The sequence below is a fragment of the Portunus trituberculatus genome, chromosome 21 (genome assembly GCF_017591435.1).
Source record: "Portunus trituberculatus isolate SZX2019 chromosome 21, ASM1759143v1, whole genome shotgun sequence".
Taxonomy (NCBI): Eukaryota; Metazoa; Arthropoda; class Malacostraca; order Decapoda; family Portunidae; genus Portunus; species Portunus trituberculatus.
Genome location: NC_059275.1, coordinates 17,502,233 through 17,527,232, shown reverse-complemented (window position 1 = coordinate 17,527,232; position 25,000 = coordinate 17,502,233). Strand labels below are relative to the sequence as shown.

Sequence of the window (25,000 nt, the reverse complement as noted above, 5' to 3'; positions counted from 1 at the left end):
ACCGCCCTTCAAACCAGCCAACTGAGTGACGGCACCCCCCCCCCTCATAACCACCACCACCACCACCACCACCACCACCATAACCACCACCTCCATCACCACCACCATCACCACCAGTATGAGGCAAACACAGATCGATATCGGAGCTAAGAAAAGATTTTTGTTTAACCTTCACCTTTAGCGCTCGGTCGATACGTGTGTGTGTGTGTGTGTGTGTGTGTGTGTGTGTGTGTGTGTGTGTGTTATTTTAGGGTGGTGGTGAGGCAAGGGGACAGTAGGCAGGCTTACATACAAAAATAAAGCAGCCCTCCATCCTAGGCACGAATCCAGCTGCTCTAGACACTCATAGAAAACGTTACCCACACTTACAATACAAGGGGTAACTACTTTAATATCAAACACCACCTTTTTCTTCAACTATCTACCCACTTACGCACATATACCACTGCCTAAACATCAACACCAGTACTCTAGCTATCAATCTATCACTCTAAACACGATACCAGTGATAGAAAAGAGCGCTAATCCGTAAATCTATCAAAACACACACTCAAACGCAGTCAACACATCATTCACACTTACTCACGTCAAAGAGCAAGGAAGGGAAGGGTCTCATAACGAAAGGGGTAATGTTAATACTAGAAAACAGTGATGGTAGTAACCAGAGAGGGGAAGGACAGAGATATTGGTGATGGATATGGACAGAAAGGTAGAAAATGTATAAAAAGTAGAAATAACAAAGGATGAGAGAGAGAGAGAGAGAGAGAGAGAGAGAGAGAGAGAGAGAGAGAGAGAGAGAGAGAGAGAGAGAGAGAGAGAGAGAGAGAGAATGAATGAATAAAACGTAGAAAAAAACAGAGGATTATTGGTCTAATGATAAAAGTAATGAGAGAGAGAGAGAGAGAGAGAGAGAGAGAGAGAGAGAGAGAGAGAGAGAGAGAGAGAGAGAGAGAGAGAGAGAGAGAGAGAGAGACTATAAACAACTGTATGACTGTAAGAATGACCTCTGAATAACTGAACTGTAAGGAGACAACTGTATATATGTACGTATGTATGTATGTATGTATGTATGTATGTATGACTGTATGGCTGACTGTATGACTAACTGTATATGTTTGAGAGTATGACTAAGTGTATGGCTGTCTGTATAAGTGTATAAGAACTGACTGTACGGCTAAGTGTATGTGTGAGTGTATGGCTGTGTATGGCTAACTGTATGTCTGAGTGTATGAGTGTATGAGTGTCCTAGGGTGAGTTAGGACTGAAGGGCAAAAGAGGACGCCTTGGTGCTATTCTGGGAAAGTTGGCACTCACCGCTAGAGAGAGAGAGAGAGAGAGAGAGAGAGAGAGAGAGAGAGAGAGATTCCCTTAGGCAAGATCTTTCTCATGCAATCAACTCAGAGGTATTATTTTCGTCTCTCTCTCTCTCTCTCTCTCTCTCTCTCTCGTTATTCAGAGTAGTCTTGTCTTATCTCTTATCTCCCTTTCTATGTATGTAATGTCTCTCTCCCTCCCTCCCACCCCCCCCCCCTTTCTCTCTCCCTCCACTCCATCTCTTCTCCATCACTTTGTTATCTCCCTTTCTGTGAATCTTGCCTCTTATCTCACACTTCGAGGTAATGTTTTCTGACTTTTCTCCCCTCCTCCTCCTCCTCCTCCTCCTCCTCCTCCTCCTCCTCTTCTTATCTTTCTTCTTATTTAGATTTCTAGGTTAGTTAAGTCTGTTATCAATCGATTCTACAGCTTCTTCTTCTTCTTCTTCTTCTTCTTCTTCTTCTTCTTTTTTTTTATACTTTCTTTGTTCTTCATCTTCTTTTTCTTCTTCTTCAACTTTTTTCCTTTCTTTCTTCAACTTTTTTTTCTTCTTTTCTTCTTCTTTTTTCCTTTATTGCTTTTTCTTGAACTTCTTCTTCTTCTTCTTCTTCTTCTTTTCTTCTTCTTCAACTTCTTTTTCCTTATTTTTTTCTTCAACTTATTTTTTTTCTTCTTTTTCTTCTTCTTCTTTCCTCTGTGTACCTTCATCTTCTTACTTTTCTCTTCCTTCCTTCCTTCCTTCCTTTCTTCCTTTCTTCCTTCTGCTCCTCTTCCTCCTTTCTTCCCTTTCTCTTCCTTATTTTTACCTCAGTGTATTATCTGTTCAGTCAATCTTCCTTTCCTTCTTGTATCCGCCTCCTCCTCCTCCTCCTCCTCCTCCTCCTCCTCCTCCTCCTCCTCCTTACCTTATCGAGATGTGAAGAAATTGACTTTTGTAGATTTTTGTATAAATAACTTGACTTCAATTTGTCCTTGAGAGTAAAAAGTAGAGAGAGAGAGAGAGAGAGAGAGAGAGAGAGAGAGAGAGAGAGAGAGAGAGAGAGAGAGAAGGGTGTGATCCTCTGCATCTTTCCACATGTCTTCAAGTGTTCTCAGCTGGACCTACACACACACACACACACACACATATAAAGGTCATTCTGTGTGGCTTTGCTTTCAAGAGGTAGTGGAATGTCCTCTTTCTCCTCCTCCTCCTCCTCCTCCTCCTCCTCCTCTTCTTCTTCTTCTTCTTCTTCCTCCTCCTCTTCTTCCTCCTCCTCTTCTTCCTCCATTCCTTGTTAATTTTCTTCATTAATCCTTCTTTCGTCCTCTTTCAACTTCTCGTCTTCCTCCTTTCCTTCCATGTATTATATCTCTCCATTCTATCGTTTTGTTCCTTCTTTCCTCAACCATCACCATCACCATCTCCTCCTCCTCCTCCTCCTCCTCCTCCTCCTGCTATTTAGTATTCCTTTGTTTTCCTTTGTATTCTGTATTTCTTATTTTTTTCGTCGTATTCCTCTATATTCCTTTTCGTTTTTCCTTTATTTTCTTTGATATTCCATTGCATTTCTCTTTTTTTCCTTTGCATTCCTTATTTTCTTGTTTTTTCTCTGTTTTCCTCTGTACTTTTGTTTTTCCTTTTGTGTTCTTCCTTATTGTTTTGTTTTCCTTCTATCCCAGTGTATTTCTTCGTTCTTTCTTTGTGTTCCTTCGTGTTCCTCGTCCTCCTCCTCCTCCTTATTTTTTTCTTTTTTTTTTCTCTGTGTTCCTTCGTGTTCCTTGTCTTCCTCCTCCTTCTTTCTTTTTTCCTTCCTGTTTTTTTGTGTTCCTCGTCCTCCTCCTCCTTAATTCTCCCTTTTTCCTTTGTATTCCTTCTTGTTCCTTTGTATTCCATTGTGTTCCTCCTCCTCCTCCTCCTCCTCTGTCGGATCGTGTCACCGCAAATGTGCCGCGGTAACCTGAGCTGTACGGGGGAGACACTTCAGTAAACAGTAAACATGTTTGTGCCGCTCTACGCTCTACAACCTCATCCCCATTAAACCCCCTCCCTTCCCCCTTCCCCCCTTCCCCTCTTCCCCTCTTCCCCACTTCCCCCGTCTCTCTGATAATAAGATAACAATGAGTGCTTCTTTTTCTCCTCTTTAATTTTCTTCTTTCTCTTCTTCTTCTACTTTTTTTCCCTTCTTCTTTTTCTTCTTCTTTTTCTTCCCTTTTCTTGTTCTTCTTGTTCTTCTTGTTCTTTTTCTTGTTCTTTTTTCTTGTTCTCTTCTTCTTCTTCTTCTTCTTCTTCTTCTTGTTTTTCTTATTTACCTGTTCTTGTTGTTGTTGTTGTTGTTGTTGTTTTTTCTTATTCTTTCTATCATAACTTTTCTTTTCTTTCTTTTCTCATTGTTTTTGTTGGTGTTGTTCCTCAAATATCTCCAAGACGATTATTTCTCCCCTTCTCTCTCTCTCTCTCTCTCTCTCTCTGCTTATCCTTGCCCTTCCTTTCTTGTCCTCTTCCCCTTTCCCTTCCCTTCCCTTCCCTTCCTCCCTCACCATCCCTTCCCTTCATTATTACTGGGATCACTTTTATTGCCTATTATTATTATTCCTCCTCCTCTTCTTCCTCCTCCTCCTCCTCTTAAGCTACTATTACTGATACTATTACCTCTCCTCCTCTTCTTCCTCTTCTTCCTCCTCCTCCTCCTTGTCCTCCTCCTCCTCCTCCTCCTCTTCCTCTTCCTCCTCCTATTAAGCTGCTATTACTAATACTACTATTACCTCTCTCCTCCTCCTCCTCCTCCTCCTCCTCCTCCTCCATCTTCTCTTCCTCCTGATCTTCTTCCTTCGACAACTATTACTCTTCCTTCACTGTTATCATTACTTCTAATCCTCCTCCTCCTCCTCCTCCTCCTCCTCCTCCTCCTCCTGCCCCAAATCCCATCCCCCATCACCTCTCATTGCTCCCCGCCTCTCTCCGTTCCCCTCCTCACCACTCACCTCCCCCCCTTCTCCCTTCCCCCAATGTCACTAAGGTCGTGATGTACAGAGCTATTTACTGCCTCGCGTGACACAGTGATGGACACATACATGCATACATACACACACACACATACATACATACGCACATACACGTACAAACATACATATACGTGCGTGCATTGGAGTATTATGTGTAAAGGAATACGTGTGTGTGTGTGTGTGTGTGTGTGTGTGTGTGTGTTTTGGGAGGAGGAGGAGGAGGAGGAGGAGGAGGAGGAGGAGGAGGAAGGAGGAGGAGGAGGAATGACTGATTTAGGTCAAGCGTCCCAAATATCAACAACAACAACAACAACAACAACAGCAACAACAAAACTTGCCTGCACAAACATTAAAGCACACACACACACACACACACACACACACACACACACACACACACACACACACACACACACACACACACACACACACACACACGTTTACTATTGCTTGTTTGTCCTTTGTGTTTCTTTGTACCTGTCACCTGTGTCTTGCTTGTACAGTCATGGCCACGCATTATCTCTCTCTCTCTCTCTCTCTCTCTCTCTCTCTCTCTCTCTCTCTCTCTCTCTCTCTCTCTCTCTCTCTCTCTCTCTCTCTCTCTTCTATCTTTCTTTAATATTTTCTTTGTGTTCCTTCAGTCTGCCTCGTAACAGTAAAGAAAGAAAAGAATAACAAGAAGGGAGCCGTTTAATAAGAGAAAAAGACCCCATGCAGCAACGCGTTTACAAAAATGAGAGAGAGAGAGAGAGAGAGAGAGAGAGAGAGAGAGAGAGAGAGAGAGTCACAATAAACACATCATTTCATTTAATTTCACCATTACAAGCAGCCCAGCCCTTCCCATCCCATCTGATTAACCCCTTCAGTACCATGACACGTTTCCATATTCCTTCTACTTACTATTTGGTGATTTTATACAGCTTCAGAAACTTATGTAAGGATTAAAATAGTGAAGACTCTGGCTATTAATGTTCTGACCTCCATAGACCCTTCCTAATGTCAATAAAATCGTCTAATCACACACAAATCTCATGGTAAAAATGCGTCCCAGTACTGAAGGGGTTAATTGTTGTCCTTCCCATCCCACCATGACCCCTGCCCTCACCTTCATACAGCCCAGCACATCCCATCACCACAGGAAACCCCCTCCCCCTTCCCTTCCTAACAAGAGGGACCATAGCTCTTATCACCACTATGAGTATCACTATACCTGACTTGCGCCACATCTTCGCCTCGTCCTCTCTTCACCAAAACATCTTCACCAGTATTTCGAAACGCTTTGCTCTCACATCACTGTTTTCAAAGATCACAGAGATGATTTGCCGGGTTTTTCGAGAGTGTTTCCAGCGTGTGCACTGTAGATGTTGAATGGCTGAAATGTTCTTAACTCCTTCAATACTGAAACGCATTTTTACCTTGATTTTTTTAGTGTGATTAGACGATTTTATTTGCATTAGGAAGGGTCTATGGAGGTCAGAAGATTAATGGTCAGAGCTTTCGCCATTTTAATCCCCACATAAGTTTCTGAAGCTGTATAGAATCGCCAAATAGAAAGCAGAATGAATATGGAAGCACGTTATGGTACTGAAGGGGTTTAAATCTTGTGTTGTTGTAAGGCCACAGAGATAATTTACAGGGTTGTCAAGAGTGTTTCCAGGCTGCTTGTACAATGTTGATGTCTTGTTATTGGATTACTTGAATAGTTGAAATGCTCTTAAAATCTTGTATGATTTCGTCTATTCCAGTATAAATGTCAACTATTTTTTCTAATCCCGCCCATCTCCTTCATCTTCTCTTTTCTTCTCTCAGCTTTCTGTCTTCAACTTTCACCTTCAAGTTTTTCATTTCTTATCTTTCTCTTCCTTTCGTTTATCTTTCTTTAGCTCAACCTAACCAAACCTAATCTCTTCTATCTTCTCTTCTCTTAACTTTTTATCTTTAGCTTTCACTTTCTTATCTCTCTTTCTCTTCGTCTCCCTTATTTTTCTTTAGCCTAGCCTAGCCTAGCCTAGCCTAACCTAACCTAACCTAACCGAACCTAATCTAACCTCTTTTATCTTCCTTTTTTTTTCTCTTAACTTTCTATCTTGAACTTTCACTTTCATGTCTCCCATTTCTTATTTCTCTCTTTCTTCCCCTTATCTTTCTTTAGTCTAACCTAACCTAACCTAACCTAACCTCTTCTATCTTCCCTTCTCTTCTCTTAACTTTGGATCTTCAACTTTCACTTTCAGGTCTTCCATTTCTCTATCTCTTCCTCTCCTTCATCTTCCTTTATCCTTCTTTTGCTTCCCTTTCCTTCCCTTCCTTTATACTCGTAGTATTCCCTCACACGTCTTCTTCATACACTCACAACTCCCGGTCGCCATCAAACCTCCACCACTAAAGGGTCAAATTCTGAAATACCTCTGCGCCGCGCCTCGACTGTTTCAAAAGACTATATTTGAAGCTACACGGGTTTTGAATGATGTTATTTATTATTATTTTTTTTACAGTTCTAGTGACAAATTAACAAGATTTCTACACTACTAACATAGGAAACGCTCTTGAGAACGCGGTGAGTCATGTCTATGGTCTTTGGAAACAGTCGTAGTGAGAGCAAATCGTTTCAGAGCACATAACTCAGGACCTCGCTCTTGTCTCTTCAAATTCACTGGATTCTTGAACGTTTCGTGGTGACGTGGTCTCATAAACGATTCAAAAGTTCACAGGCATAACTGATTGGGTGGGTTCTCATGATGGTTCTTCCCTAGTAATCATAAATCTCTTTTTGACCAACTCTTTCGGACCTGCAAGGGAACTAGCAACTAAGTGGGCCTTTTTTCCATATTTTTGTTGCCCTTTGCCAGTTTCCCATCTCTTATGTAATAAAAAATCGTGCAGAATCCATAACAAAGAATCATTTCAATAGCAGAGACATTCTTTGAAAACCCAAGACATTTCGCAGTACAGCCTGAAGTGCTTGAAATAAGACGGTAGTGTGTCTAAGACTTCCAGTGCAGTATGCAACAATTCACACCACCGGGAGCAATCTGCGGAATTTTCATAGGAGCACCTATGAGGAAGCTGAAGGAGGGAAAGGTATATCGCTATTTCCGGGCAGGATATCGTAACAAGGCGGCGGGAGAACAAATAAAGACGAGTATATTTTGCAGTTTCGAGGCAATAGAATGCTCTGCTGTGGCTGTGGAACAAGTCAAGAAGTCTTAGATAGGTTAGTGAATAAGGAGAGACGTGGCAAATACCAATGAAAAGGATGATTAAGAACACGGGCCACAAACTCTGACAGGCGGGAGTGAATCATACCTTGAAGAAGTCCCTCATGGAGATGGCGTACTTGTCGTCCTGCCCCATGGCTGCTGCTGGGACACGCGGGGACGCAGGTCACGAAAGACACAGGCGAGAACTGAAGTATACACCGCCACTTGAGAGGTTAGGCAACGCAAAGTGCTTGTAAACTGAACGAGGGACTTTGTGGCGAAATACTTGTGCCAGCGTTCGTATTACAGTCAATCCTGAGTCGCTGTGTATGTTTCTCTAAGTCTCTGCGTGTCTCTCTGCGAGCTGAGATGTTTCCGTGCCTCTCAAGCGTCAGTCTCCCTCGGTGTGTGTCTGTCTGTGCTCTGGTCTCTCTGGGAATGGGTTGGTTGTTGGTTTGTCTATCTCCGGAGGTTGCGCTGTCTCTGCCCCTCGTCCGGTCCCCGCCTCCCACGTCAGGTCACTCGTTCTGAACTCTGAACTCGAGACGCACAAGACCACAGCGAACACAAGGAGGTAACCAATACACGGACTGTCTGCCTTGTACCCGAGAGTCCTTAGAGTGACGATCCACGGGTTGTTGTTACAGTGGTCCAGTTTCCTCGTGTTGTTTGTCTTGCTTGCCTTCCCTTATCGCTCCGTGCGCTGCTGGCGGGGCAGGATGTGTAGTGGAGGGGGATAAGTCAACAGTCAAAAGCCCTGAAGGATATGTTTGTTTGCGATTGGTGAGTAGCGAGTGTTCTGCTACGTTACACGACACGACACGCTAACCTCACACTAGTACGTTTTATTTATTCATTATCATTATTTTTTTTTCAAATGGCGCAGCTTCTGTTGTTACTTAGTGGCTGACGTGAGATTTGTTGTTAGGGGCCATCGTAAAGAACCAAAGCAAAGGAGTGTGTGTGTGTGTGTGTGTGTGTGTGTGTGTGTGTGTGTGTCTTATTTGCTTTACGATTCAGCTGCTATCATAGTAAAATTTATACCTAAAGGGGGACTGGATAGAAAGCAACTGGGGCTTATCTCATCTGATTGTTGTTCTATCGATTATTAGCACTGAAAGGTTGTGCCATCAGTACTAGAACACATTTTTACTATGAGTTTTGGATACGTTTAAAAGATTCTATTTACATAAGCAAGGGTCTATGGAGGTCAGAAGATTAATGGCCAGAGTCTTCACTTTTCTAAACACCACATGAGTTTCTGAAGCTGTTTAAAATCACCAAATAGTAAGAAGAATGAATGTGAAAACGCGTCCTGGCACTGAATGGGTTAAGAATTCAATCGAAAAAAGACTTAACTACTCCTCCATCACCTCATTGTTTTCTTTTTTCTTCTGTTTTGATTCCCGGTGGCATAGAAAGGGTAATTTTAAGAGACGCATTTTTCTTTTCTTTTTTTTTTTGTACGTGTCAATAGAAGAAAAAGTGGAAATGATAGATACGGTATTTTTCCCCCTTTTTACTCTTTTTCCATTCTCATTTTCTTGGATCACTTCGCGGCACCGTTGGAAAAGAAGAAGAAAACGGAAATCATCTCGAAACACAAGTATATATAAGCAAGTAAGCACGTAAGTCAGCAAGTAAGCAGGTACGGTAAACACGTAAGTAGCCATCGTACACCGTTTTCTCTCCCAATCAAGTCAATAAAAAAAAGAATAAATAAAAACAAATAAAAATAATGAATAAAAAAAAAAAGAATAACACCACAGAATTTCTAAACCAGTTCGAAAAATGAACCTTTAAACACACACAAACACACTCTCACCATGAAAGTAACCACCACTACACCGCAACACACGACGGACGGATTGCAGTCACGTCAAGAAAACCAAGAAAAATAAATGAACAGATGAACTGAGCCACCATTATAAAGAAAAACAACACAAGATCTCTCCTTTCCGATCACTTTCCGAGGCTGCACTGAGAGAGGCGCACATCACAACACGCACATACGATAACCACGATAGCAGGGGAGAGAAAACATCATTAATTTCAACAGCTGGAAGGGGGAATACTGATGGTGGTGGTGGTGGGTGAAGAGTGCCTCAATCAAATACTCCACTACTGAGTGCCACAAGGACAGAGAGTGGTGGAGGTGGCACTGTGCTGTCTCACCTTTACCTCCTCCACTCGGCTTTTATCACTTATCAGTCTATCGTCACAGGAGGAGGAGGAGGAGGAGGAGGAGGAGGAGGAGGAGGAGGAGGAGGAGGTGGGACAAAGGAGAAAATGATTATATGTTATTCGGGACACATCAGGAGGAGGAGGAGGAGGAGGAGGACGAGGAGGAGGAAGAGGAGGAGGAGGAGATAAGAAAGGGATGATGGGAGATGACACGGCTGAAGAAGATGAGCGTGGGGATAACAATAGTGTATGAGTGTGCACGTGATCATACTCGTTCGTGCCCATGTAACCATTTCGGGCACACACACACACACACACACACACACACACACACACACACACACACACACACACACACACACACACACATGTTTTCAAGGTATGAGTATAAACACTTGAAGGGATGTAGATAACATACTGATGAGATAACAAGTGTGTGCCAGAGAGAGAGAGAGAGAGAGAGAGAGAGAGAGAGAGAGAGAGAGAGAGAGAGAGAGAGAGAGAGAGAGAGAGAGAGAGATAAGTTAGTCTGCGTATACTATGAGAGAAGAAGGACAAGTGTGTGTGTGTGTGTGTGTGTGTGTGTGTGTGTGTGTGTGTGTGTGTGTGTTTACCAGCTGTACTAATTCACAGTCACACCAATCATCACCACTATCATTCTCATTATTTATTGGAGAGCAGCTGAAACACAACTACCACCACCACCGCCACCACTACCACCACCACCATCACCACCACTACCACCACCACCACCATCACCACCACTACCACCACCACCACCACCACCACCACCATCACCACCTTAAAAAAAAAGCTACCGGAATATTTATCGTTAATTAGGGGTTATTACCAACACACACACACCCACACAGTTGACATTATGTACATAAATAAAATAAAAATAAATAAATAAATAGAAATACAAATAAATAAATAAAAAGTTACCTTATTTAAACAACGCCATGTGTACGAGGCGACAACAACAACAACAACAACAACAACAACAACAATAATAATAACAATAATGATAACAATAACAATAATACACAACAGGTAGTAAATTGAATCAAGTCTTACCTGGAATTTCGATTCCTGTTCACCTGGCTGCGTGAAAATGAAAGACACGGCACTTAATTAAGCACTGAGGGGCGACAATGGCCAGGTGAGTCATTAACGCCACCAATTACTCGTGAATGAATCAACAAGGTGAGTCAGTGAAAATCATAAATGAGGAGGGTTTTTTTTATGTAAGAAGAGAAACTGTTACTATGATTTGTTTTTCATTGTATATATATCAAAGGTTATTTATTCATTTTACGTCAATTAATCAATCAGTCTGTCTCTCTCTCTCTCTCTCTCTCTCTCTCTCTCTCTCTCTCTCTCTCTCTCTCACACATGCACACGCACACATGCAAGATTATCCTCCCCACCTTTCACACACACACACACACACACACACACACACACACACACACACATACAGCTGACATTATGTACTACACACCTCGTAGTGTAGTGGTTAGTAAGCTCGACTCACAATCGAGAGGGCCGGGTTTCGACTCCCGGCGCGGCGAGGCAAACGGGCAAGCCTCTTAATGTGTAGTCCCTGTTCACCTAGCAGTAAATAGGTACGGGATGTAACTCGAGAGGTTGTGGCCTCGCTTTCCCGGTGTGTGGAGTGTGTTGTGGTCTCAGTCCTACCCGAAAATCGGTCTATGAGCTCTGAGCTCGCTCCGTAATGGGAAAGACTGGATGGGTGACCAGTGGGCGACCGTGGTGAATTACACACACATATACACACACACACACACACACACACACACACACACGGCTACTCCCTATCACAGCCCTGCCTTGTCCCTTTAAGCCTCCGGAGCATCAATACAAGGGGACACTGCTCTATACTATTTCGTGCTTGGCTTTTGTGAAGTTGTACGCTTTTTGTTCCGCTCTATAGAAGAAGGAGGAGGAGGAGGATGAAGAGGAGGAGGAGGAGGAGGAGAAGGAGGAGGAGGAGGAGGAGGAGGAGGAGGAGGAAGAAGAGAGATGAGCACAATAAGGTCGCCTCGCCTCGCTATAAATGTAAAGAAAAATCGATATGCAGGTCGATGTCGCTTCCCTGTGTGAGTGTGTGTGTGTGTGTGTGTGTGTGTGTGTGTGTGTGTGTGTGTGTGTGTGTGTGTGTGTGTGTGTGTGTGTGTGTGGTACTATAAGCTTTAACAAATCTCTCTCTCTCTCTCTCTCTCTCTCTCTCTCTCTCTCTCTCTCTCTCTCTCAGACACACACACACACACACGCACGAACGCACAGCATCAGTAGGTCAGCAGGTGATGTTTGCATTGCACTGCATTGATTTCATATCCCTCACTAACAGCACACTGTCTCCCGCTCGTGTCTCTGAAGGAGGGTGTGGGTAGCGGGGAGATCAGTAAAACGATCACCAAAACTGTGTGCGTGCGTGAAGGCGTGCACCAGTCACCCGGTAGTCACACAGCAATCACCCGATAGTTATCACGTGGGGCGCCATGAATGAGCTGCGGCGGTGGCGGATGGACTGCGTGACGTGATACCTACTGCTGGTGTGTCTGCAGCCTTGGCGGCCTCAGCTTCCTTCTCCTGCTGTGGAAGCGGCTTCTGCTCCTCCTGCTTCTGCTCCTGCGGCTTCTGCTCCTGCTGCTTCTCTTGCTGTTTGGGTTGTTCAGTTTCCTTGAGAGGCTGCACTTGTTCTTTTTCTTGTGGTGGTTGTTGCTCTTTTTCTTGCTTTTCTTCCTTTTCTTGTTTTGGCTGCTCTTTCTGTTTGTCCTGTTGCTCTTGCTTGTTGTCATTGGCCGCGGCGGGGGTTTCGGTGGCTGCCGGCTTGGCGTTGGTGTCCCCGCTAGCCGGTTTCTCCTGCGTCGGGGAGGTCTTAGGGGAAGTCTTTGGGTCGGGTGCGGCCGGTCCCTCGTCAGTCATGGCTGTGGCGGCGAGCGGCGGGGCCTCAGACGGGCAGTGGCGGGGCCGGGAGACTGGCGGCGGCGGGACGATGAGGGTGGACCGACGGCTGGATTGGGTCACCTAGAGGCGCGAGTCACGAGCACGAGACCTACAGAGGAGGCGGCGTGGAAGCGGCAGCGCGAGGGTGACCACTAGGGCGGCGAGGAACACACTCCGGAACGCAGGCTGCCTCGTGGGGTTAAGTAGAGCCTTTATTGATCCCGCCACCGCCGAGCCGCCATGCGCGGAGGCAGGTACTCCCCCGCTCACGCCGGCACTCTCCGTGCGATGTTTCGTCGTGTTTTTCAGGAGCCATTCATCAGCCACAGGTGCCGCCTCCTCCCTCACGCCGCAGACACCACCGGGACGGCCCGCCTCCTTCCTTCAGATGTAAGTGTCGGTGTTACGTCGCCGCCATCAGCGGAATTATGAAAAAATATGGTACGCGATATACATATTTTTTCTCATTGGCCAATGTTAGTCCCTGCGATGACCGCTAGTACAGGGTACAAGGGACCCCCTGGCCAGGAAACCAGGACCAGGGGCGTGAAGGGGGTAGGGAACCTCCTCGTCACGCACAGAATGATGCAACGCTGCTGAGTTTTGGCGCCAAAACAGCCTCATCTAGTCTTCATTGACAAAGTTGCTTCTATTGCCTCGTGACAGCCGCCACGCCTGGGCCGCGCTGCCACGTGCCCAGGCACCTTAATGACCGGGCCAGGGCAGAGCACATGGCCATTTTTTACACATAATCCCGACAGTCGTAGTTTGAACCTGAGAGCGGCGTCTGACGCAAGAGTCCCGCCCCTGCAAGCTACCAATGAGGCGGCGGCCCGCCAGAGGTGTGGCTGCCGCTCACTCCGCGCAATTTCTCGCCACCATTCACCAGACCTGCCGCCGCCACGCCCGCTCTGTCCTGGTGGGCGCCCCACGCGGCCCTTCACGCCCCATTTGGTCGGGGTGCTGCAGGCCAGCGGCCGGAGCAGGAAAACTGTCGCTGCTGACCTCGGCTGGCGACACCCTGCAGCCTGGCCGCCCACGTGGCCCGACGTAAGTCGCCCGATGAAATACGTGACCTAGACAGCGGTCACAGGTCCAGCGTGCGTCACCTTGCGTCACCCATGCGTCATGCCTCCACAAAGCATCACGCACACGCAAGCATAAACACGCCACACTCTAAAGGTACCGGTACAAACGCATGCACCCAAGCAGCTGTTTGCGTGTGTGCGTGCGTATGCGTGGCTGGGGCGGTGAAGGTGATGGCAAGGTCATCCATCCTTCGCGTGACCTTCACTGACGACAACCTGGACAACGTTTGCCACCTCAGGTCACCTCTCTTCCTCCTTCTCCATTAGTGACGAGCCCCGGCATACATTCACTTCCCCACGTACACCATCGCCCATCACATCACTCTCCGACTCCTTGTCCTCTTCCTTTACTCATTACTCCTCATTGTCGCCCTCTTGTGTGACTGTTTTCTCCACCTCCTCCTCCTCCTCCTCCTGACGCGCGGAAAGATGACCAGGTACATATACCATACAAACTATAGACACAACTGACGCTACAAAATTTTAGGCTGATTATAACCATTTATGTTGTTGATCCTTCACTGTGTGTGAGGACAAAACTTCAGACGATGAAACAACAACAAAAACAACAATAATAATAACAAAAACAATAACAACAATGGAGAAAACTCCACTTGATTGCATAGTCGTTGTGTGACGCAGATTATTTCCAGTTCACACACACACACACACACACACACACACACACACACACACACACACACACACACACACACACACACACACACACACACACACACTTCCTACTGTTGCATCAGAGACCACTCTACTCCAGGACTAATGCATATAGAAGTACCGCCACAGAACAAAGAGGCTCCACCCATCACTTGTCTTAACGCCCTTCCACTACTCTTAATTAACTTACTGACTGGGAGACGGAAAAGAAAAGCGACAGAGGAGAGAAAGGAGGCGGATTAGGGGAGGTCAAAGCTGTGTGTGTGTGTGTTTGTAAGTATCATGAATGTCGCTTGGTAGAACAGTGGTCAGCGTGTTTAGCTCATGCAGAACCAAGTAATTCCGTATTCAATTCCTGTAAAGGTCTTCTTTGGCATTGCATTCTTGTCGAGGGGAGGAGAGAGATAAGAAGAGAAAAAAAAAAGATAAACGAAAAGGGATAAATGAGACGAGGTTGAAAGGAGAATGATGGGAAAGAAGGAAAAAAGGAAAGGAGATAAGTAATGGTGTAGAAGAGAGGAAAGGATGATGAGAGGATGAAAGCGAGAATAAGAGGAAAAGAGGAAAAAGGAGAGGAAATAAGTGGCGTACAAGAGGAAAGGAGGATGAGAGGATGAAAGGAGAATGATAGGAAAGGGAAAAAAGAGAGGAAATAAGTAGCGTAGAAGGCGTGAGAGGATGAAAGCGAGAATAAGAGGAAAGGAAGATCAAAGAAAAGAAATTTGTAAAGGCCTCACAAATGCTTTTTCTGGTTCTGAAGGCTGTTTCTCCTGTTAATGCTATCAAAATCTTGTTAATCTGTCACGAGAACCATATAAACACCCTCGAAAACCCGTGCAAATTAATCTAAACCCTTTGGAATGTGGTAAAATAGGTTCGGCGTAGGAGTGGTTCAGAATACGAGGTTTAGCCACGCCCGGAGCTCCGAAGCGTGGTGGGGGTACATGACTCATAACATGCCAGCCTCTAGACACCGTGAAGCCTCTCCCATTCCACACACGACTGCTAAAAAACACTTCCACTTATGACCGTCTGGGCACCTCAATGGGCCTTTTCCCTGACCGTTGCCAGTCATAACAAAAAGGGCATAAGGCAACAAATATGGCAAAAAAGTCCCATAGGTTTGCAAGTAACTAACGAAAGGTGAAAAGGAGGATTCGTAGTTGGAGATAGTGTCTTAAAACCTCCCTCGTGAAAGAGTCTAAGTCATAGGAAGGAGGAAATAGAGAAGCAGGCAGAGGGAGATACAGCGTCTACTAAAAAAAGGAATGATAGGATGATGATAAGATAACGACACTGCTTGATGATAGATAGTGATGATGATAAGATGATAATAACACTGATAAGAAGAGTGATGGTGATGCTAAGGTGATAACGACACAGATGATGATAAGAAAGATGGTGATGATGGTGAGGTGATAATGACACTGATAAGATGATGAAGATGATGAAAACAAACATCTGGGAATTAATGATACCGATAATGATGGTAATGATAAAAAAAATATGAAAAGAATAAAAGATAATAATGCTAAAAGGGCGAAGATGAAGATGATAATAATGATGATGATGATGACGATGATGATGATGATGATGATGATGAAGGCTAAATATGTATAAAGGAAGAACTTAAAGACGAAAAGAAAAATGGAAAATGACAACAACAAAGGAGAAGGTAATGATGATGATGATGATGATGATGATGATGATGATGATGATGATGACAAAGAGGAAAAACTACAAAAAAGAAAAAAAAAAAAAAGAAAAAAGGTAAAAGAAAAACAACGATAAAAACAGAAATCATAAACAATAAACAGCTTCCTGGTTTACACACACATACACACACACACACACACACACACACACACACACACACACACGAAGCCACACCAGTACGTTTCGCTTTATTTCATTATGCCAAGCTTTGTCAACAAGGAAACAAAGACGTAACGAGGGGTGTGGTGGAGGGCGCAGCGATCCCCCTCCCTCCATCCTCCCACAATACTTCAACGTTCCCGTTACCTCCCCTCCCTCCCTTCGTTCCTTCCAATCCCTCCATTTAGGTGTGGCTGGAGGGAGATAATGACAGGGAGGAGAGAACACACACACACACACACACACACACACACACACACACACACACACACACACATAACTGGCTAAAGATGCAGATAAATATGTTTCCTAACCACAGCGTAACCACACACACACACACTGATGAAGCCCCGCCCGGAAGCCCAGCACACACCTGTCGCTTCTCTAAAGGTTACAAGGTCACACCACCTGCGCCCCGAACTGAACAAAAACACCAGTAACTAATTAATCTTTTCCTCACCTTTTTTTGTTTCTTTAACCCAAGCGTTCTACACCACAAACCCACAAACTCTCACTAGCTGTTTACTTTCACACACCACCACGGACCGGAGGCGTAACAATCCGTGCCACACACACCACACACGGACCAAACAAAGGCTGCAGACCACATGAGGAGCACAGCTGAGTAACAAGGATGAAGAGGGATGAACTTGTAACTAGAAATACTGTTGCTTACCTTTCTTCCTTCAGAAACCTTCGTCAGTTTACTCGGCCCAAACACATTATTTCTGTCTCCTCGTGCTCTACTTCCTCAATTTTTTCAGTCCTTTGCTACAGACAGATGAATGAAGTAGATGGCCCTGTGAGTCACTGGAGAGGCGCGTGGTGAGTGGAAAGTGTGAGGTTCATTTGGAGGTATTGTAAGAGGACGTCAACACGCGCCTCGGATGTTGCTGATCACGGAGGGTTACGAGCCTACAGGAAGACTATGGCTCGTAATCTGAAACACCTATAGCTCTCTCACCATCACTGCTTTCAAGGGCTCCAGTTGAAGATACTCGTGTTTTTAAGGGTATTTTTATGGTTCTGGTGATGGATTGGCAAGATTTCTGGTTTATTAAAAGGAAAAACTGTCTTGAAAATCAGGCTTGTCGTCTCTGAGGCCTTACCAAATCTGGAGGAAGGCGTCCCTGATAGGCGTTATAAATGAAAAGAAAAAAAAAAAATGTAACTGAGACAATATTGCATGAAATGAGTAAGAAGAGGGAGACAACAGGAAGAAAAGTAAAATGAACTGGAAAAAAAAAAAAAAACTAAGAGGAAAGTGAGTATTGAGACAAGGCAACACTTCCGAAGTTCCGACACAAAACTGAGTATTGAACCGAGGCATTTGAAACACTTCCGGCCGCATCTCGCTACACTGAAAAAGTCTCCAGCTGTAGTGACACGGGTCTTCAAGGGAATCGCCATTGTAACAGTGGCAGACTAGTACGACATTACCACTTAACTCCTTCAGTACTGGGACACATTTTTACCTTGAGATTTGTGTACGATTAGACCATTTTATTGACGTTAGGAAGGGTCTATGGTTGTCAAAAGATTAATGGCTAGAGTCTTCACTATTTTAATCCGCCCACACAAGTTTCTGAAGCTGTATAAAATCACCAAATAGTCACCAGAATGAATATGGAAACCCGACATGGTACTGAAGGGGTTAACTTCATTTTTACCTGAGTTTTGTTTATACGATTAGACCATTTTATTGACGTTAGGAAGGCTCTATGGAGGTTAAAAAATTAATAGCTAGAGTCTTCACTATTTCCCCCACATGAGTTTCTGAAGCTGTATAAAATCACCAAATAGTCACCAGAATGAATATGGAAACCCGTCATGGTATTGAATTGGTTAAACGCGGGATTTTGGCAGTGCGCGGGCGTCATCAAGCAGTGAGCACCGACTGGCACGTGGACACAAAGGTTTATTATTCTGGGGTCATCACTGTTTGCTTGTCCTGCTGGAGCTATCGCAACTTGTACCCATGCTTGATATACGAGACATGTTAATATTCTAAGAGATACACTAATAGAACTGTAACCTCCTCATTCATCCCCCCCCCTCTCTCTCTCTCTCTCCTTTATTTATACCATGTGAGCTTTTCACGGGAATTCATGGGCTAAAGGGGATACTTTTGTGGTACCTCCTATCTCAAAGCCCACCCGCTAGGAAACCGGTGCCCTGAGTGAAGAAGCCCAACCTTCACTCGGACCGTGGACAGGATTGGAACCCCTGTGCTTGGAGACCCCTCGGACCCCAAAGCACGCATGGTTCCACTGTATCACGGCGGCCTCCCACTCTCTCTCTCTCTATCTCTCTGTAAAGGTCACAAAGATGATCATAGCCAAGTCCCCACGTGTGTGTTTTGCCCCCGTGTTGATGGTGCATCCATGTTAAGTCATCCCTGTAGTCATGGAGGCACACTTGAAAATCTTAATAGCCTCCACTAAAGCTTCTTACAAGTAGTGCGAGATAAGAGGTCAGATTATTTGAGAGTACGGGCATTTTCTCTCTCTCTCTCTCTCTCTCTCTCTCTCTCTCTCTCTCTCTCTCTCTCTCTCTCTCTCTCGGGGTATGAAGCCATAAAAAATAGTAGTAGCATAAGATAAGGGTTTCTCAAAGTACGGTTCACAAACTCTTGTTCAATGAGTTACAACATTATACACATACTGTATATAGGAACAATACATGAATATATATATATATATATATATATATATATATATATATATATATATATATATATATATATATATATATATATAGTGTGTGTGTGTGTGTGTGTGTGTGTGTGTGTGTGTGTGTGTGTGTGTGTGTTTATGTAAGAGGGGAAAACAGGCCAAGGGCAACATAGAACGAAAAAAAAAAACCCACTAAGTTGCCAGTTCCCGTGCAGGTCCGAGTGTTAAAAAAAAAAAAAAAAGGCGGAGGATAGATGTCTTGAAACCTCCGTCTTAAATGCAGTCAAGTTATAGAAGTGTGTGTGTGTGTGTGTTTCACTGTTTGATCTGCTGCAGTCTCTGACGAGACAGCCAGACGTTACCCTACGGAACGAGCTCAGAGCTCATTATTTCCGATCTTGGGATAGGCCTGAGACCAGGCACACACCACACACCGGGACAACAAGGTCACAACTCCTCGATTTACATCCCGTACCTACTCACTGCTAGGTGAACAGGGGCTACACGTGAAAGGAGACACACCCAAATATCTCCACCCGGCCGGGGAATCCAACCCCGGTCCTCTGGCTTGTGAAGCCAGCGCTCTAACCACTGAGTTACCGGGCGTGTGTGTGTGTGTGTGTGTGTGTGTGTGTGTGTGTGTATCAGTAGAATAACGGAGACGTATACTGGGTCATGAACGAAGTATAGAAAACCAGACTGGGTCGAGGAAAAAAATAAAAAATAAAATAGAATAAAACAAGTAAAAAAAAAAAAAGAATAAAACAACAAAAGTTTAGAGACCCCTGTATATCAGACGGGGGAAGAGGAATTGCCGCGGTACAGGGACGCGTGGTAGGTTGGATCCGGTGGGAGGAACAGTGACGTGTGTGGCGAGCCGAGACAGACCAGAGGAAGTCAGACTGAACAGAGAGAGAGAGAGAGAGAGAGAGAGAGAGAGAGAGAGAGAGAGAGAGAGAGAGAGAGAGAGAGAGAGAGAGAGAGAGAGAGGTGGGATGGAGTTGCGAGGCTGCCTTTTCCGTCTATCTCGCTGACACGGTGATTATTTTTTTATTCTTGTTTCTCATATCAGCAGTTCCTCTACATTACGAGAAATTATGCTCTCTGCTTTAGAGTTGTTCTTATTGCACTTTATCCACCTGTTAACCCCTTCAGTACTGGGACACATTTTTACCTTGAGATTTTTGTACGATTAGACCATTTTATTGACATTAAGAAACGTCTATGGAGGTCAGAAGATTAATGGCCAGTCTTCAATATTTTCATCCCCTAAATGAGTTTCTGAAGCTGTACGAAATCACTAAATAGTCATACACATTTCTACTTTGAGATTTGTGTACGATTAGACCATTTTATTGACATTAGGAAGGATCTATGGAGGTCAGAAGATTAATGGCCACAGTCTTCAGTATTTTAGTCCCCCTAATGAGTATCTGAAACTATAAAATCACCAAATAATAAGCGGAATGAATTTGAAAACGCGTCATAGTATTAAAGGGGTTATGAACGGTTTTCCTTCGCATCTTCCTTCTTGACATCAAATCGTGCATGGGGCGAGTCTGTTCTAGGTTCACCATGAGTTTTCGAGTGTTTAAACCCATTCAGTACTGAGACGCAGAGACGCAACTTTACTATGAATCTTGAGTGTAATTAGACGGTTTTATTTTACATTAGGAAGGGTTTAGGGAGGACAGAAGATTTATGGCCAGAGTCTTCACTATTTTAACTGCCCACATAAGTTTCTGAAGCTGTATACAATGAGCAAAGAGTAAGCAGAATGAATATGAAAACGTGTCATGGTGCTGAAGAGGTTCATTAGTTGTAGTGATAGTTTGTCCTTCCTTGGTGTTCCCTCGTGTTTGTGCTTCCCAGTTCCGTCATTTTCTCACTCGCCACATACTTCAGACGAACTCAGTGTGAATATATCTGCAAGCATTAACCTTGACGATTGGAGAAATGTGGAGTAAATGCGTGCCGTCAACCGCCCCCCATCCTGGTGCGCCTACCCGCCCACGCACCCCCTCCCCAATACCTCACCCAGTCCGTCCCCCACCCCCGGGCAGGGAAAGAAGGAATCATGTGCCATACATTCTTTCCCTTCATGCCCTAAATATTTGTGAGTCATGCACCGGTTCTCTCTCTCTCTCTCTCTCTCTCTCTCTCTCTCTCTCTCTCTCTCTCTCTCCTGGTGAGGGGCGCTAGTGTAGGTGGTGCGGGTGAGGCGCCTTGCCGGGTCACATGTGGGCGGGTGTAGACAGCACACCACACCTTCCATCTCGTGATCCTATGCTCCCTTTACCTCCTCCCTTCTCCCCTCCCCCAGTCATCTCCCTCCCACCAATCAGGGCGGTGCCAAGATGCAGCTGAGACGAATGAGCCAGTGAGCCAGTGAGTGAGTGAGTGAGTGGCGGTGAGCGATGGTTTAGGCTGCCCCCTGGTTCCCCCCAGCAAGAGACTATCTCATAGTCAGAGTGGGCGTCAGTGTACTCCGATGTCGTCACTCTTGGCTCTCTCCCCAGGCACAGCCACGCGCATGCGCTCTGACTCATCACCTCTTCCGCACCGGCTAGGAAGGACACCGCAGCCTGTCCTGGCCCAAAGGTGTGTGTATGTGTGTGTGTGTGTGTGTGTGTGTGTGTGTGTGTGTGTGTGTGTTGCAACAAAATACTCACCATTCCGGCGAGACCCGCGGGCTTGTCATAGAGGTTGGCGGTGGAGGAGGCGCGGGAGGAGGGGTCGGAGCTGATGGGGCTGCGGGTCCAATTGGTGTTGGGGACTTCGAGCAGGTTGAGGGAGGGGTCATGAGGGGTGCTGAACACTTCCATGTCAATCTCCGGCAGCAGGCGATCTGGGGATAGGCCGCGAGGAGGTGTCCCGCTGACGGGGGAGTCAATGGGGGACAGTCCCGGCAGAGGAGAGTCCTCCTGCACCAGTGGGTGGTGCTTCACGTTGGACCGTGAGTTGGACATCTTGGCGAACCCTCCTGAACGTTGGTGTTCCCGTGCGAGTGAGTCAGCGGCGGAAACGTTCCGCGATGGCGGTCACCCTGATGGCGGCGGAGAGGGGCACTGCTCACAGGCAAGGGCGGGGCGCGGCGGAACGGAGGAGATCGAATGTTTATGCCAGATGGCGAGTGAAGGCGAGAAGTGGGGGTGGAGGTGCGGGTTGGTAGCTGTGCGAGGTACCACTGAGGGCGGTCTGTGACTGAGTGCTGCCCTCGCTACCTTCTCTGGGGCGCCCTGCCAACTCTTTTCCCCTCGCCCCGCCCCACATCGTCTTGCCCCGCTGCCCACACTCCTCTGGCCACCTGTGGCACGTGCTCATCACGGTGCACGGCCGGTAACCCCTCCTAGGCAGGGCCAGCTGCCGCCTCGCCAAGCCTTCACGAGTGACAATTATCATTTTCCTCAGCCACAAAGGCGGCTCAGTCAGCTGCACACGCATTACCGAGGCACCGACTTGTCATCTCGGCAGGGCGGCAGGCGGCCACCGTGTGGTATCACCCTACATGGCAAGCTCGGTGTTAGGACTGTGACTATTCACATCACGTGCACCGCCATGAGGAAAATATTTAATGCAGGAGTTGTTGTAACGCCACACTGCTGTTATTTATAGCTCAGGCAGAGACGCCTTGCATCACCCTATGGCCTACGTTATACACTGAGCAGGTGCAGTACTGCTAACTGTTGTGGGATCGAGCAAAGTTGCACATTCTCTATTCTCCTCAGCCATGACGCAATCTATTTAAGTACGAGGATTTTGAGTCAAGCACATTAATATGTACGCACACTACAAGAGAAGCACTGCCCGGCCAGGTCCTCCGTTCCCTCCCATGCTGCAAGTTTTCGCTACAAACCGCTGAGCAGACTGACACACGAGGTGATGCAAGAGTGATTTGTACTCAGGAGGGGCCTCCCTCTGGTGCATGCTGACCAGGCAGGCAGGCAGGAAGGCAGGCGGGCAGGAAGGCAGGCGGGGCCCGCCAGACGCTGCATTCACCACATGCTGCATGGTACACTTCAGCGGTGCGTCAAGCGTAATGGCTGCTCCAGTCAAAACTATAAATAAATCATAGCACGAGTTATTATGTTACGGTATTCATAAGAAAAGTTGTACCTGTGAACAAGATGTTTAAAGATTAATGGTGTCCAAATCATGACGTGACCACTGCTTGGTGTACACACAATGTTAAACAACAAACACAAGTCTGTGATAAAGGACAACATGTATTGCACACTGCCACACACTTCATTCCACTGCTGCTGCTGCTGCTGCCGCTGCAGGCCCTCTCCTCCCCTCCTCCGACACCTGGCAGGCGACGGGGAGGGTGCCAGCCGCCACAACCAAGGGACTCACGCAACACTTTAGCGGGCAGGTCACGCTGAGAAAATGTGACCAACATGCCCAGACATTAATAATGACTTCTGCCTTAAAACTATTCTATATTAACAATTGCAATGAGTGGAGGCGCGGAGCCTGACCGTGGTGGGCAGCGGTGGTTGTTCAGGAACACGCTTGGCACAAGTGTCACTCACGGTCACATGTTGCTGGCAGTGAATCAGTGAATGAGTGTCCACCGTGCCGCGCCTGCCACACCAGCCGTTCCGTCACGCCTCGGCGTCCCTACAGGAAAGTGTCCCGCATCATGAATCTCTTCACCAAGTGGATTCAGGTAACCCACTTCATGGCCGGAGCAGCGCACCAACACCCGCACCAAGCCTCGCGCCTTACGCACATATCCAAACAGCTGCCCCTCCACTCTCCAGGCTCGGCGCGGCGCCTCCAGGTACTCCTGCGCGTGGTCCCAGTGCAGTGAGCGAACCAGCATCTCAGAGCAGGCGTAGGACAAGGCGAGGTCCAGTTGTCCGTTGAATAGCTCACTTTTTTTTTTTTTTTTTTTTATTTATACCATGTGGGCTTTTCACGGGAATTTATGGGCTAAAGGGATACTTAAATTTGATACTGTTGTTCAGCATCTGAGGGAGGCGGGGTGTGTCACTCACAGCCACAGCCTCTGTTCACCGCACCACTCACTCTGCCGCTCACTCACTACGTCACTCCTCACTCACAACCAAGGAACGGTCACAATCGAAGTTCCAACACTCCCAAAACTGACGCGGAGGTCTCCTCAGGTCATCATGATAAATCTATGAATTAGTGTTTTTGTGAATAAAACTAGACAAAACGCTTACCACACACACACACACACACACACACAGTACCTCATCCAGCCAGGGTTTGAGGTTGCGCATAACATTTCCCTTGTAGAACTTGCCGACGTAGCCGCCATAGGAGTAGTAGGTTATGTTTCCCATGTGCAGGGCGCGGCGCACGGAAGGCCTTTTCACGTACTTTTCATTGTAAGTCTGCTTCTGCAGGCGGACCGGTGTGTGATGGAAGGCACGGCCGATGCACAGGCATGTGGTATACAACAATGCTTTATAACAAATTCTTACGACACGTTATGTCACACTGAAAACAGGCCACGCATCACCAGACACTAACCTAACGTATACCTGACCAACCAACCAAATTGCTTAGTTACCTAATCTTCTAACCTTTGTTATTCATGAGTTACCTCGACATTTAAGCAACTAACTAACTAAAAATACAGAACACACTATCCATCACTCTCGAAGACACTACACATTGCCTAACACGTCTCAGAAATCCACTTAAAATTGCCAGACCTTACCTCACCATCAGTGACGTCGCCGTGCACGAAGTCCAGTACGTTGGTGACTCTAACGAGAGCCCCGTAGTGACTCCGGCCCTCATCTGCCCCCATCAGCGATCCCACCACCTGACCAGGAGGCACGGCAATTACTACTACTTCACTACTGAGAGAGAGAGAGAGAGAGAGAGAGAGAGAGAGAGAGAGAGAGAGAGAGAGAGAGAGAATCAGATTGCTAACAGATAAATAGTTACACAAATAAATAATTTAGAAAAGAGAGTTTTCATAAGTTTAATAACAGTACCAATAACTTACAACCCCCATGAGAGAGCAAATACATAAAAAATCAACGGTATC

General features: G+C 46.0%; 1 protein-coding gene and 1 long non-coding RNA gene across 4 annotated transcripts in view; one reads left to right on the top strand and one right to left on the bottom strand.

Moving 5' to 3' along the window:
* Positions 1-22,253, bottom strand: part of LOC123507101 (solute carrier family 2, facilitated glucose transporter member 1-like) — a 108,158-nt gene extending 85,905 nt beyond the window's left edge. The window contains exon 1 of one of the 2 annotated variants that reach the window (XM_045259668.1): positions 21,642-22,253. In XM_045259668.1, coding sequence (XP_045115603.1) covers positions 21,642-21,938 — 297 coding nt within the window. In that variant the 5' untranslated portion in view covers positions 21,939-22,253. Of the gene's footprint in view, positions 1-7,605; positions 8,368-21,641 lie in introns of those variants that run through there. The other variant, XM_045259669.1, reaches the window with a different exon arrangement.
* The window catches only part of LOC123507102, a 5,488-nt gene continuing 1,582 nt past the window's right edge, over positions 21,095-25,000 (top strand). For both annotated transcript variants that reach the window (XR_006675582.1, XR_006675583.1), the window contains exon 1: positions 21,095-21,570. This is a non-coding gene — a long non-coding RNA (uncharacterized LOC123507102). The remainder of the gene's footprint in view (positions 21,571-25,000) is intronic.